The 14,779-nt window shown below is 49.2% G+C and overlaps 6 protein-coding genes across 6 annotated transcripts; 3 read left to right on the top strand and 3 right to left on the bottom strand.

Moving 5' to 3' along the window:
* Nucleotides 1-1,640: 1,640 nt before the first annotated feature.
* On the bottom strand, nt 1,641-2,402 carry UHO2_00113 (uncharacterized protein; the record flags this gene model as incomplete). The annotated part of the gene is made up of 1 exon (XM_041556733.1): nt 1,641-2,402. One exon carries the CDS (start codon nt 2,400-2,402, stop codon nt 1,641-1,643), a length of 762 nt encoding a protein of 253 aa, XP_041412667.1.
* A 2,689-nt stretch (nt 2,403-5,091) lies between these two features.
* UHO2_00114 (uncharacterized protein) lies at nt 5,092-5,898 on the top strand (the record flags this gene model as incomplete). The annotated part of the gene is made up of 1 exon (XM_041556734.1): nt 5,092-5,898. One exon carries the CDS (start codon nt 5,092-5,094, stop codon nt 5,896-5,898), a length of 807 nt encoding a protein of 268 aa, XP_041412668.1.
* Nucleotides 5,899-6,301: 403 nt separating this feature from the next.
* UHO2_00115 (putative NADH-ubiquinone oxidoreductase 19.3 kDa subunit, mitochondrial precursor) lies at nt 6,302-7,069 on the bottom strand (the record flags this gene model as incomplete). The annotated part of the gene is made up of 1 exon (XM_041556735.1): nt 6,302-7,069. The coding sequence occupies one exon, from the start codon at nt 7,067-7,069 to the stop codon at nt 6,302-6,304; it is 768 nt and encodes a 255-aa protein (XP_041412669.1).
* A 1,620-nt stretch (nt 7,070-8,689) lies between these two features.
* On the bottom strand, nt 8,690-9,114 carry UHO2_00116 (uncharacterized protein; the record flags this gene model as incomplete). Its single annotated transcript, XM_041556736.1, has 2 exons — nt 8,690-8,877; nt 9,036-9,114. The coding sequence occupies 2 exons, from the start codon at nt 9,112-9,114 to the stop codon at nt 8,690-8,692; spliced, it is 267 nt and encodes an 88-aa protein (XP_041412670.1).
* A 1,566-nt stretch (nt 9,115-10,680) lies between these two features.
* On the top strand, nt 10,681-11,172 carry UHO2_00117 (uncharacterized protein; the record flags this gene model as incomplete). The annotated part of the gene is made up of 1 exon (XM_041556737.1): nt 10,681-11,172. The coding sequence occupies one exon, from the start codon at nt 10,681-10,683 to the stop codon at nt 11,170-11,172; it is 492 nt and encodes a 163-aa protein (XP_041412671.1).
* An 870-nt stretch (nt 11,173-12,042) lies between these two features.
* Nucleotides 12,043-14,589, top strand: UHO2_00118 (uncharacterized protein; the record flags this gene model as incomplete). The annotated part of the gene is made up of 1 exon (XM_041556738.1): nt 12,043-14,589. The coding sequence occupies one exon, from the start codon at nt 12,043-12,045 to the stop codon at nt 14,587-14,589; it is 2,547 nt and encodes an 848-aa protein (XP_041412672.1).
* Between the last annotated feature and the right edge of the window lie 190 nt (nt 14,590-14,779).

Raw genomic sequence — 14,779 nt, forward strand, 5'->3', positions numbered from 1 at the left:
ATCTTTGCAGTTATGTTTTTTGTTTAATTCTATCTACTAGCTTCTATGTACATTATCATATATATACTTGGTAATCTCTTCCACATATGCTAGCCTGTGTTGAGCCATTCGTTGTGTCGCTCCTGTGTTGTCACTTCCTGCATGTTAGTGTGGCAATGCTTATGCATCCCACATGAGTTGCCACCTATATGTGTCTTTGCCTCATTGATGACTTGCCTATCTTCCATGGGCTCCATAACACTCCGCAGACCCTGTGAATCCCATTGGAGTGCCGATGCATCTCCCTCAACTGTCTCCCTCAGCAGCAAGGCAGTAGGCTGCTGAGCTGCTGTACCTTGTTGTGGTGTCAGTCCTAACCCTTGTCAGGTGCATTGCAGTGCCTCCTTGCCCACTGGTTTGGTAAAGATGTCTGCTAAGTTATCTTCAGTGCTGATGTACTTGATTTTGACCTTTCCATCTTGTACATTGTCTCTTATGAAATGGTATTTGGTGTCAATGTGCTTCAACTTCCAATGTTGTGCAGGGTCTTTGCTTACCTGGATGGTGCCTGTGTTATCTGAGAAAATTATGGGGGTACCAACATCAACCCCGATAGCCCTGAAGAGGTGTCCAAAGAAGAGAATTTCTCATGCAGCTTTGGTTGCTGCCATGAATTCTGCTTCTACTGCCGATAGGGCAGTGCAGTGCTGTAGTGCCGACTTCCATGCTACCAGGTTTCCGTGTATGAAGACTGCTGACCCTGACAAGCTCTTGCATTGCACTGTGGTGTCACTTGCCCAATTCGCGTCACTATGCGCCACCAGAAAATCTTGTTGCTTGTTGCTACTGTATTGCAAGTGAATGTCCTGAGTGCCATCCAAGTATTGGAGCACTCTCTGTGCTGCATTGTAATGTTCCTTCGATGGTTGTGTCATGTAATGTGCAAGGACACCCACAGCTTGGCTGATATCTGGGTGTGTTCCGTTTGACAGCCATAGGAGTTTGCCAACGATTTGTGGATATTCCTTTCACTCGGCTATGCTTGCTGTCATCTCTGGTACTGGGATATCCTGGAGCGGTGTGCTGGATTTTCTTCTACATTTATCTAGATGCTTGTTTAGTAGCTGTTTGACATAGCTGGTTTGCATGAGATCCATAGTCTTTGCCTTGCAATCCCTGGAGATCTTGATCCCGAGAAAATGGGATACGTTACTGCTGTCCTCCATCTTCCACTTCTTGCCTATCTCCTTTTTAATGTGTTTGACCATTGTCAGTTTTGGAGATATAATCAATGTATCATCAACATAGATGATCACTATTGCAAAGTTGTCCCCTTTTCCTCTGGTGTAAATACACAGCACACAATCAAGTCTATGGAAGTTCGAGCACTGCAGGAACTTGTCAAACTCCATGTTCCACTCCCTTCCTGATTGCTTGAGTCCATATAGTCCTTTTACTACCCGATAAGCCTTTCCTTTTGGTACCTTTGCCCCTTCCAGCAGTTTCATATAGATAATGTGCTTGAGTGTGGAGTTGAGGTAGGCCATCATAATGTCAAGTTGATGGACCTCCCAGTCCCGCTCCACTGCCAGTGACAACAGGGCTCTTATCACACTAAGTGGTGCCACCAGTGCAAAGGTTTCTTCAAAGTCTATGCCCTCTCATTGTGTGAATCCTCGTGCAACAAGTCTTGCTTTATGTCGGACAGGTATCCCATCAGCATCCAGTTTGAGGCAGAGGACGATTTTAGAGTCAACGAGTTTGGTGTTTGGCAGTACATCCACAATTTCCCAAGTCCCCATGGCTTTGAGCCCATCTAACTCCTTCCATATGGCTTCTTGCCATTGTTGAGCCTCATCACTGTCAAGTGCTTCCCTCAATGTTGGTGTAAGGTTCATGGTGGTCATGTTGGCCTCCCCAATAATGTCTTCAATGGCAATTTCTGATTGGTTGTCTTCGATGGTGTCGATGGGTTGTGTAGTGGAGGCATGTGAGGATGGGTCTTGTATGTTGATCTCCTCTGGTTCCAATATGGGCTCATGGTCAATGGTCTCTGATCTGGTACCCTCTGCCTCTAGACTTTCAAATCCGATTTGCAGTGGGCTCTTTTCTTTGGGTCGTTCATGCCAGCCTTTATCTTCATGAAATGTAGCTGAGTTACTCCATCGAATAGATGGCATGTGTTCTGGAGTGTGGAATTTCCATCCCTTATGCTTGTTGTCATAACCAATCATGATTCCTGGTATTGCTCTCATGCCATGCTTGCCTGCATGATCTTTCCTTGGGAGGTGGACCCATGTGAGACAGCTGAAGACACACAATTGTTTTGCCAGGCCATGAGCCATTGTGCGATGAAAATCTTCATATGGAATTCTGTTGGCATTTGCTGATGGTGTCAAATTAAGTACATGTCTGGCAGCCATGATGGCATAGGGCCATAAACCTTTTGGCACCGATCTTTGGATGAGCATTGCTCACATCTTTTCTTGTAGCAATCTGATGGTGTGCTCTGCTCTTCCATTTTGCATGCTGACATATGGGGTGGTTTTCTGCCATTTAAAACCTGCCTCTTTCTTCCATTCCTCTGCTGCCAAGCTTGACCATTCTGTTCCATTGTCACTACAGATGCACTTTAGTGTGTGGTCTGTCATTACTTCTGCCCTTTTGATCCATGCTTTTAAGGTGGGGAACGCTTCTGCTTTGCTGAGGAGCGGTTTCACGAATACATATGATGAGGCATCATCTACAACTACTAGCGCATGATGGTAGTTGGGGTGGCCTTGTAGGTCTGTCATTAGGTCAATGTGTATTAATTCTAATGGTGCTTGTGCTCATTCTGTCTTGCTACTTGCCATCCTTGCATGTGTTTGCTTTGCCTGACTACAACTATTGCAGTCCTTTGAGTTGTGCTCAAGCTGTGTTTCTCTTCCTAAATAGTGCGCTTGGATTTGCTGGGTTTTATTTCTGCCTGGATGGCCAAATTGTTTGTGCCATAGTTTGCTTATCGTGTGGCTTGTGGGCCTTGCTGGTGTCATGTTATCATCAATGCCCTCAAGGGGGTCATTGAGCTGTGCTGCTAGGGAGTTGCTGTGAACTTCCCATCTTTTCTGGTGTTGGTTGGTCTTGCTCTTAACCATGCTCCCATCATGTTGGAGGATTGTAGCTCCAGATTCTTCAAATATCACTCGTGCACCATCTTCAGTTAATGCTGGGACAGACAATAGATTCTTGCTAAGGTTAGGAACATAAAGTACATCTGTGAGGGGTATTTTAACATCTCTAACTTGCAAGGTTGCATCTCCTATTTCCTGTACTTGCAACCGTTCATGTCTGGTGGTATCTATGGATCCTTTCTTTGGCATCGGAGCAATTAGCTTATCCTCATCACATACCATGTGATGTGTAGCTCCAGAGTCAAGAATCCATGTACTGTCTTGGTTGTGGTTGCTAGTGTTGCTTACGAAGAGGGTGCACCTGAATCCCTATCCTCGCTCCTGATTACCAGTGCAATTGATTGTGATGTGACCAGGTTGCCTACACTTATAGCACTTGGCTGGTTCATTAGGATTTGCAGGGTCATGCCTACCCCTATTGTAGCCCTCTTGGTTAAGAACCTGCCTATGCTTGCCAATTTGGCCTGTTGAACTTCTGTTGCTTGCAGCTCTGGCAGTGGCTCGGATGCGACCTGAAAGCTCAGCTTCTTGGTATTTCTTGGCTAGTGCATGATATGCATATTTGTAGTTGCAACTGGGTTGAGCTGCCTTGAGGGAGTCTACAGTTTGAGTGTATAGCCAGTTGTCTTTGACACAGTGGTAGAGGGTGGACTTCTTGAGCTTTTCATCCATGTGACTGCCCAGCCTCACAGCATCATTCCAAATTTGGTCTAGTTCCTTTCCAAGGTTGACAATGTTTCAGTGGACTAACTTGATCTCATGTACTCGGTCATGAATGGCAGAAAGTTTAACTTTGTCATTAATTGTGAGCACTGTTTTGAGCTTCTTGTATAGTGTAGAGCCAAGTTGTTCCTCTTCACCTTGTTCTCGAATGGTGTATGTATGGATACTGCTTTCAGGACTGTGGTCACATGACAACAGAATAAGGCCTAACAGGTGACTGTTTAGTTCTTCATCATAATCTGTGTGGCTGCTAGGTATTTCCCCAGTAAGGATCTGCTTTGCATTCTTGATGGGTTGTATGCAGTCCATAAACATTGGCTCCCAGATAGCCCAGTTGTTCTCATTGAGCTTGACTATCTGCAATACAATGCTGAGTACTGATTTAGGAATCTTTTCAACTTGGCTGATGTTTGGTTGGAGGTTCATCATGGAGAAAGCATGCTCCAAGATTTGGTCTTCATTCCAGTCAGTGTGAACCTCTCTGATTACTTGCATGGTGCGTTTGAGTAGGGCTATGCTGTCTACTCTGGGTGGCATCTTGATGGCAAGGTGCCTTGAAGCTGCTGAGCTTCAGACTCTTAATCAGTTGAGGAATTTTGTTTATCTTTGCAGTTATGTTTTTTGTTTAATTCTATCTACTAGCTTCTATGTACATTATCATATATATACTTGGTAATCTCTTCCACATATGCTAGCCTGTGTTGAGCCATTCGTTGTGTCGCTCCTGTGTTGTCACTTCCTGTGTGTTAGTGTGGCAATGCTTATGCATCCCACATGAGTTGCCACCTATATGTGTCTTTGCCTCATTGATGACTTGCCTATCTTCCACGGGCTCTGTAACGCTCCGCAGACCCTGTGAATCCCGTTGGAGTGCCGACGCATCTCCCTCAACTCAACTGCATAGAGTTCAGGGTTCTTCTCAAATCGCAGTGGAGGCGCGCTTCTTTTAATTGTGAGGAAAGTAAGGATCTCACAACGTTGCTCTCCGAAATTCGACTGGCGGAGCTTCGGCGCACGTTGCATCATCGTCGAGAACAACACTCGAAATGTACATGCGTGTTTCAGTTGGCTTTCATATACCTACACTTAGCTCTATCATCCCCTTGTCTTGTCAACCACGCAGTTCTTCACCCGCGCCTGCTCGAAGCACCAGTGAAAGTCGCACTTCTACCCCTAGTCGCATCCATCGGCAGGTTAGCGGACAGCATCTACCAAGATGAACTCACTATACAACCAAGCACTACGTCAATTTTCCTCGATCCAATCCGACATCTCTCGCATCGACTCTGAAGGCGATTCTGCCCCCTCTACCTCCTTCGGACCGGTCACTGTCTCACTCTCTTCTCTCGAACGCACAATCGATGAATACGAAAAGCTCGCCAAAAAAGAGCTCATCCAGTCCAAACAAGAGAAAGCGCTAAACCGTGTCGCCAAATTCCGCACCGACTATTCCGAACTCTCTTCCCAGCTCGCTCGTCTTAAAACCAAAGGTTCCCTCTCCAACCGTGGCTCAGCACAAAACGGGTCTTCTACATCCACTTTACGGTCCCCGACTAGCAACGCTTTCGGTGGTGGAGCGAATAGAAGAGCAAGCGGTATCGCTCTGGCTGAATCCCCCTTCTCTCTTCACGCACGCAACTCGGCAAACCCACAAGAACATGATCCCTTAGCGGCGTACAAGATGAATGATTCGGCAGCTGCCATGTTCGGTGGTGGAGCAAGTGGAGGCTTTTCAGTAAGAGAAAGTCATGCATTGAGAGAACATTCCTTCATTCAGCAGACAGAGCAACAGTTGGATACATTTATTGCACAGGGTAGAGAGGTCTTTGGGAACTTGGTAGAGCAGAGAGGCATTCTGAAGCGTACACAAAGGAGGTTGAGAGATGCAGCAAATACGCTGGGGTTGAGTAGAGATGTGATCGGGTATATCGAGAGAAGAAGTACACAGGATAACATGATTTTTGCACTAGGTGCCATCTTTACGCTTGTTTGCTTTTGGTATATTTACAAGTGGTTCGGTTGAACGCCTCGCCCAGACTGAGAGAAGGCAAAAGAAGCAGCAGGATAGTAGTGTAATACCCATTGAATTGCATCATACATTAGACGTGCACTTTGTTCTTTGCTCTCTTTTGTGTTGATCGTATGTATTGTGCAAGAGAAATGTCCTTCCAACGTCCCAGCAAGCTTTTCAACCGCTTTCAAGAGAGCATTGTCTCGTTCAAACGTTTGCCCTGCGCCAGACAAAGATCATCTCAGAAAGATCATCTCAGAAGGTCGAGCTTACAGAAACAGTAAAAGCGTTGCACCTGTCAGACTGAGGAGACGAACACTGCTCGTGCGGAATCAAGAATGTATTACAAGCGACAACGACAAAATGCTCCTACCTACCTACCCCCGCAGCTGGATTGAATATCTGTGTGTTTGGCTTACTTTCGGTACCAAAGAGTAGTCTTCCTGTTCCTCCTGATCTTCCTGTGTAGCTGCAAAAAGCCGTACAACAGTGCCTCTGCAGTAGGTGGGCAACCCGGCACATACAGATCAACAGGAACAATCCTGTCACAGCCCCTAACAACCGAGTACGAGTAGTGGTAGTATCCACCACCGTTAGCGCACGAGCCCATGCTGATGACCCATCGAGGCTCGGGCATCTGATCGTACACCTTCCTAAGTGCTGGTGCCATCTTGTTGGTCAAGGTACCGGCAACAATCATGCAATCGGACTGACGAGGCGAGGCACGGAAAACGATACCCAGTCGATCCTGATCGTAACGGGCGGTAGCGACGTGCATCATCTCGACGGCGCAACAGGCGAGACCGAAGGTCATGGGCCAGAAGGAAGATTGACGGGCCCAGTTGGCCATCTTGTCCATGCTGGATAGGACATATTCAACCCCGTTCTTGGGGGTCTCGAGCGAAAGCTGGTTGGAAGAACGGTTAGCGACGGACATGAGAGGGACAGGGCCGTCGGGGCCAGCATCGGAGCGCGGGGCAGTGGAGGAGATGGAGCGGGTGTTCGACTTGGAAGGTCCAGCAGCGTTGTTGTTGTTGGCAGCGGCGGCAGCGACCTTAGGTACCGACTTGAGAGTCGAAGTCTGGAAAGAGCGAGTCAAGGCGATGCTGGTGGTGGGCTTGGCGGCGAGGCCTATTGCAGGCGGCGACAGGAAGTAAAGTCGAAGTGCAGTTGCGCGCATCATGGTGGTTGTTGGTGTGAGTTTGTGTACGTCCGTGGTTGGATGCAAGTCAAGAGTTGCAAGTCGGAATTGAAGATCGAGTAGAGAGCACAATGTGGGTCGGAGAGGCGTGTGAGTTGGAGAGGCGTGTGAGTTGGAGAGGCGTGTGAGTTGGAGAAGATCAATCAAAGAAAGACAAAGTCAGTATCAGCTTGAAGCAAACAACAAGTTGACAAAGTGGCGGGTTTCGGGCCGCCAGAGTTGGCAGCTGCATCTGATACATACCGACTCGGGAAAGCGAACGAAGAGCAGCCATATTTGCAATGACCTACTGTGACGATTGACTACGACAACAGATATGACCGGTGGTTGGTTAGTGGTGGTGAAGTGGTGGCGACGACGACAACGACAATGAGTGGCATCGGAGCCAGCTTGAGTTGCGTTCGAACATGTGCGGTGTGCAGTTGGCTCAGCATGGTCGCATTACCAATCATTCAGCGAAATTCGGAACCGTTTGATGCGCGTCAGACTTCCTTTCGTGCGGGACATTAAGTCAGATTTTTACTGTTAAGATAAGTTGAAGATAACAATTAGTATACGCTGTTATTGGGGCCACATTCAGGCTCCCTTACCACAGTTGTATGCTTCTTGTAATGCTTAGTATTTTGTTTGTATGGATCACTATCACAAGCACATATATATACCTTGTTGCTATCTTTAGTCATGTCTGAGTCAGATGAGTCACCTCTTCTGTGACCTTCTGTGTTGCCATTTTCTTTGATGCCCCTGAACCATTGTCATGCCAACCTTGATGTATTTCATTGTGTTCATCACTTATGCACACATCTGGTCCCTCGGTGTCTCGGCTGCAACTCGTGCATTCTTCTTGAGATGCCAACGCATTTTCAACTGATATCCTTCACAGACAGTGCATGGAAAAAGTATTGAAGTCTAACAAAAGCGAAAAGTGTCGTTCCTCCAAGGCCCGCACTGTAACAGAGTCTACGCCACTGAACAGCCCGTCCTGCCTTTGACTTCGGTCTCACTGAAAGATCAACCCGGCGTACAGATGTTGAGAGAGTTCTAAGCGTTTGGTAGTAAGACTGATATAACTGAAGATGAACAAATACTGCTCTTCAGGCACATGACACCCTAACACAAGATGTCAAGTAAGGTCTCCTGCGCAATTGCAGAGAGACGCCATTTGTTCTACCGCCCTTCAGTATGAAGTCATCCTCGCTTGCTTACTTTGGCTTGCATGCCTTGTGTCAAAGGTACATCTTGCTCCTGGCGTGTACATCTTTCCCGAGTCCTTTGCCCTTTGACAAAGATCTCCAACTTGCGCTGTATAATGCTGTAGATGGTGCTCAGCGCGTATCCCTAGCCCCTGAGGTTGAAGGTGCTTGGTATGTGGCAGATCTGGGTCACGAGGTGGCTGCGTGATGGCGAGATTGATGCTGGTTCTGCCGCTCTCAACAAGGCGGCTACTGCAGATCTGAAGGAGAGCGGGAGGGAGAAGGAGATTGAATTCTTCTCACCCTCTCGGAGAAGATACGGAATTTGAAACTCAGATTCCACCTCTTGTATCGGGTTCATCTGAAGCGCTTGGAAAGCCCACCAGCGAGTTCCATGCTTTGATTGCGTTTAACTTATTCCAGCTCCGCTTCGACCAAGTGTGGCTTGTGCAATAGTTATGGGAGGGATAAGGTGCGGAGTATCGGCGGCAAGTGCTCGGTGGCTTAGTCCCTGGCTATTGTCCGTAATAATTCGTGGAGCTCTCGTTTGCCGCTCATTTGCAATGATCACCGTCTCCGAGGACGGGTGGCGCCTATCTGTTCAACTTTTTTTCTTTCTTCCAAACGCCGTCTCAAGACAGTAGCACCACCAGATGGCCAGAGCTGGATTCGTTGGGACACGTGCCGGCGAGCTGAATGCAACACAGGGAGGAGGTGCAGTTATAGTCCGACCTCGGCTAAGCACATGCACTTACCCGCGTCAGCCTCTCCGCCACCCACTATTGCTTTCACCACCTCCGTCACAGAATGCATCGCACGGGACGGCGAAGGCATGCTGAAGGTGGGATCTGCGAACCCACCTTGTCAGTGGCGTACTATATGGTTGTCGACATTTAGGGTACTCTATGCGTGAATAGTGGGATATGCTGGACAGCACAACAGCAGTCTGAAAACTCGACTTTCGGGGTTGCGTTCCTGACCCCGCATTTTTGTGATTGCTTGAGGGATTTGCAGCGTGTTTATACTGGCGAAGAAAATCTCGCTCTCTCTCCGACATCAGCAACCCCCTTGCCATATCAGCTACAATCCCGCCTCCTTGACATTTCTGAAAATGACGTTAGGATGCAAGGAGCTGGGTGTCGACAATGGTGCGGTCTGTGTGTCGAACTGAGTGTGGATCGGAAGAGATGAGGTGAACGAGATACGGTATCACCTTCTTGTCAAGCGATACTGGGCGTCGAGTCCAAATTTTCGCAAGAATTCGCATAATCTAACAAAGCGGCCTATTGGGCATTGGGAGAGTTTGCGAAACACCAACCTGTCAAAGCTTTCCAAACTAAGACCAATCCTAGAAAATGTTCGGATTGCGGGCACTTTCGCGTCACGTCACGACACGTCAAAAGACGCGTTCCTGGGATTCGCGTAAATGTAACCGTTAATCTGCAAATCGGTAAAAAACAAAAAAAAAAAAAAAAAAAAAAAAAAAAAAAAAAAAAAAAAAAAAAAAAAAAAGGGAAGAAGAAATTCGAAAATCAAATCAAATCGGCATTCCTTTGCCTTGGTTCTGCCTGAAAGGCGGATAAGATCGACCGATCGGCAGCTGGAATCAGCTGTGCTTGATGAAGAAGCTTGGCTTCTCCAGCTCGCTCGAAAGCAGACTTCGGCCATGTAACGACATCATGACTATGCTCGGAATGAGAGGAGCCGAAAGAAGGAGGTGTTCAGATAGATGAGTTAGCATGCGTCGATAAGAAGGCCCCATGTCGCGATCTTGAGAGTACCATGGCCTGACCCTTGACATCTTCTCATTGTGGAGGATGATGTCGGTCTGGAATGGTGTTGAGCAAAACCGAGATTGGTTCAGGATGAGGATGTCAAAGGACCGCCGATGCTGGAACAAAGTGATGGTGCAGATGGAGTAGCATGCCCCATGACGAGATCTTCGCCGAGCGTATCTCTGTATCCTCTGTGTTGGGTTTGAAACAGACAGCCAGATGTCGAGCAACCTTGTTTGGGTCTCCGACTAGTCTTAAGCATCGTACTGTAACTGAGATGTGGAGGACATGATCGCATTAAGCATGAATGATTCGAATCGCCATGTAAGGCCATCGCGATTGACAGCGGGGGTAAGGCATGAGGAGAGGAGAAGAACATGGTTCCTGAATTTGATTCCTTGTTCGCCTTCCAGCAAAGCTGACTAGCTCGAAACTCTTGTTTCCTCCTCGATAAAACCAAACCTTGCCTCGCTGACTTGTCAGAGATGATCGACGATCGACCGTCGATAGAGAAATGATGTGAACGAGATGCGACCACCAAGATCGACACGGATTGTCTTTTGGCGTTCCAGTTCGAGTTTCTAGCGAGGCGGCCTACGGTATTCCGGCGAGGTTCGCAAGAAGGATGTGCGAAGGAGGAGAAGAAGCGATCCTTGCCGTCTGCGCAAACGGTTTCGTGCTTGCAGAGCGCGGTATCAAGATGTATGAGCGCACGATCGGCGGCAGCTCGCTTCTTTATAACAATCAAATTGACTCAAGCCTAGAGGAGATTTGGGTAGATGAGATTTGGGTAGAGGAGACTTGGAAAGAAACGGGCTGCTCATACCTCCCCGGAAAGCTCAGTCCAAACCCGGGCTATCCTGCTAGGCCTCCTCCTTGTTCCCTTGATCCGCTGCGACGTCGCTTTCTCTCGCCGTATTGCTGCTGCATTCGCTTCTATCTTGGATATCCAGGTTTGCGCCATCATAGGACCTTTGCACTCTCTTGTTCTTCTCTCGTGCCTCAAGCCCCTGTCCGCTCCTGCCTGTCCGCTCCTGCCTGTCCTCTCTGGAGCTGGGTGCGGGGGCCCTCATCTCTCCTTCTCTCTTCTGGTGCTGTCACTGCTTGCCGCCGTTGACCATCGCCGACGCCGAGTCCTCGTGGCCTTGCCTCTGTCGGACCTTATAGTGGCGATTTCCTGCATTGCCTCTATATCTCGACTTTCATTGCCGTCTGTAGCCAAAAAAAAGAAAAAAAAGAAAAAAAAAGAAAAAAAAGAAAAAAAAAAAGAAAAAAAAAAGAAAAAAAAAAGAAAAAAAAGAAAAAAAAAAAGAAAAAAAAAAAAAGAAAAAAAAAAAGAAAAAAAAAAGAAAAAAAAGAAAAAAAAAGAAAAAAAAAAGAAAAAAAAGAAAAAAAAAAGAAAAAAGCATTCATTCTTCGCCATCCCTCTCGTTGCTGGTGTGCGCTAAATGTCCTGCTAGCAGCAACCCAGAGCATTCCATCTTGCTTCTCTCCTACATGCTCCCTCCCGTTCTCGACCTTCACCACCATCACCATCGTCGTCGGTATTCGCTCTTGACCTCACCAGTGCCTCTGCAACATCTCCCTTCACTCGCTCACAGTCTTGCTTGCACGGCGTAGCTTCTTGCTTGTCAACCTCACTTCCAACACCACCTCTTGTGTTTGTCCCCATCTCTAGCCCAGCAGCAGCATCAGGAACGATTGTATTGCCAGCATTCATCAGAATCCATCCAGCGCCTTTCTCCACAGCAACACTTACTAGCACCCGCGCGCTTTACCAGCAGTCACACACTTTACCAGCAGTCTCACAGCCCCTTGCATCTATGCCTTCGACTTCTGCCTGATCACTTGCTCACTGCGCTACTGCTCCTTTTCCTTCCCAAGGTATGTCTCCGCTCTCTCGTTGCTCTTATTCGCCTCTCTTACTAGCATTCGAGCGTCCAAGCTGACCTCCACCGCTCCGCTCCTACTTTTCTCACATACACAGATGTATGCTTCCACATTGAATTCCCGTGCCAACCAAACGCTTCAGCACCTCGCTCAGCCTGAGCGCGCCTGGAACCCCGCCGAGGATATGGAATGCGATTATGACGAGATCCGTGTTGCTGCCCCTCTCAAGGCAGCTGTCATCGAACGTGCTGTCATCACCCTCATGACCAACATGGTCTCTTCCCAGTCAACACATTCCCTCTCCTCTTCCAGCAGCTCCGGCGACTTTGAGCCCGAGCTCAGCCAATCGCTCGGCTCCGTTTCGAGCTTTGACCTCCGTACACCGCTCAAGCCTAGCCTTGCTGCGAACCAACTCTACGACCCAAGCGAGTCTTTCAACGTCCTTGGTCTTCACACCAAGCATGTCGCCTCGACGACTTCCTCACGACCCACCAAGAACCTCCTCGCCGCTAGAAAGATTCGTCCTGCCTCGAACCCAACTGACTCCCTTATCATGGACCATGCCTCGGCTGCACTATCAACTTCTCACAACACCCTTCCCGCATTCGCAAGCCTCTCGCCCAAGAGCCAAGCACCAGCTTCGTTGCCGTTGAACCGCTCAAACAAGCCCAAGCTCACTCTCCCTGCTTTGACGCCTTCGGCATTTGCTCGTCCCAACTTCCCGCAAACTCCTGGAGGAACTCTCTTCTTTGGTGCTCGCGATGGTGCTGCTACAGGCGCTCCCCTCAGCCCTTTCTTGCCACCAACTCCCCTCGTCGCTTCCATGATGGAGGCTGAGCAGGGCAAGCGTCTCGGAGATGCTACCGACTCATCGATGCGTGGCGATGACGCCTCAACGTCTTCCTTGTCACCCCAGCTCTCCAAGGCATCGCTACCATATCCTCTCGCTTCTACTCCTCGTCTGTCCAAGTCTGTCCGTGCTCCTCTTCAGCGTCACGGCTCGCTCGGTATGTCACCCCTCTCAAGGGAGTTTGCAAGCGTCAGCATGCGTGGCAAGTCCAAGAGCAACGAGCATCCTTCGTCATTGGGCTCTCCCATCCCTCGTCGCGCTCAGGAGCTCTCTCCCGGCCGCAACCTTGGCTCGCCTTCGACACTTCTCACTCCTCCCTACTCGCCCCTCACCCTGACCAAGAGCCTTCCCGATGAGGCTTCCGGCATGGCTCAGCGAAGATCGAGCAGCCCGAGCAGCGGTGTCTCCTCATCAAGCAGCAAGAAGCTGCGTGCTAAGGAGAGCCTTCTTGGCGGCGGCGCCGATCTCTCGCGATCCTTCAGTGCCAACCGACTCAAGTCAAGCACACGCACCAAGGCCGTTCCCAAGCCCTTCAACCTTGACAAGGCCTTCCCTTCCGAGTCTCAAACCCTCAATGTCAACGCAACGAGCCCTCAGCCTCTTTCGGCACCTGCCATGAAGATCTCTTTTGCAGACCAAGAGACCGAGATCGAGATTGACCAGCGCATGAGCCCCGAGCCTATGCTCCCTGAGCAAGCTTCCTCGGATGTCGGTGCTGCACCTGTGCCGGACTCCTCGCTACTCTCACCTTGCTCTGCACTCAAGGCACCTGCAATGGAGAAGTCCTTCAGCGCTCCCTTGCCTCCTCCTCAGACCGTCTCAGCTCGTCATCTGGCCGACTACGAGCTCCATCCTCGCTTTGCTTCATCCTACACGCTTGGCGACGAGCTCGGCAGCGGTGGCTTCGGCTTTGTCGTCGCAGCTAAGCGCAACACTGATCGCTTCCCCGTCGCCGTCAAGTTTATCTTCAAGGACAAGGTGCCTGCCCACGGTTGGGTCCGCGACCCGAAGCTCGGCGTGATTCCCATGGAGGTTTTTGTGCTCAAGGTTGTTGACCACCCCGGTGTAGTCAAGTTCATCGATCTCTTCGATGACCGCAACTTTTTCTACCTTGTCATGGAGCATCACGGTACGCCCTGGCAGCCGGCTGCACCTGAGCCCGTTGTACCAAGCAAGGAGCTCCGCCCAGCTGCTATGCAGCGCCGTACCAGCTGCGACTTGTTTGAATGTATCGAGCAGCACTCTCGTCTCACTGAAGAGCAAGCACGCTGGGTATTTGCCCAAGTTGTCGAGACTGTCTGGCACCTTGACCGCATCGGTATCAGCCACCGCGACATTAAGGACGAGAACTGCGTCGTTGACGCCGACTTCAATGTCAAGCTAATCGACTTCGGCTCTGCTGTCATCACCGACGTTCGCAAGCCTCAGCCCTACTTCAACCGCTTCTTTGGCACAATGACTTTCGCCAGTCCCGAGATCCTCCAAGGCAAACCATACCGTGCACCCCAGGCTGAGATCTGGTCGCTCGGTGTTCTCCTTTCCATCCTCCTTTCCGGTCAATGTCCATTCCCAGACGCAGCCGCCGCGATCAAAGGTCGCATAAGCAAACCCAAGGGTGCTTGGTCTGCTGACGCACTCAATCTCCTCCTCCTCTGTCTCGAGGTTGATCCAGAACGACGTGCTACCATCAGCCAGATCCGCGATCATCCTTGGGTTCACCGCGCATGGAAGGAACGCGCTGCTAAACTCAACCAGCCTGCTCCAACTCCCTCTTCCTCTTCCTCTTCACTTTAAAGTACTCTTCTTTCTTATTCTTTGTAATGTTTTGTCGCATCGCATCTGTTCGTCTTTCAGCATCTGCCTTTTTTTGTTTTTTTGTTTTTTTGTTTTTTTGTTTTTTTTTTGCATCCCACTCACATCAAAACGCTCGACTCGACTTTACAAACCTTCGAGTATCTTCAGCGTAGCATTCTCCTTTGCAGCA

Source organism: Ustilago hordei, assembly GCF_900519145.1.
Source record: "Ustilago hordei strain Uho2 genome assembly, contig: UHO2_contig_01, whole genome shotgun sequence".
NCBI lineage: Eukaryota > Fungi > Basidiomycota > Ustilaginomycetes > Ustilaginales > Ustilaginaceae > Ustilago > Ustilago hordei.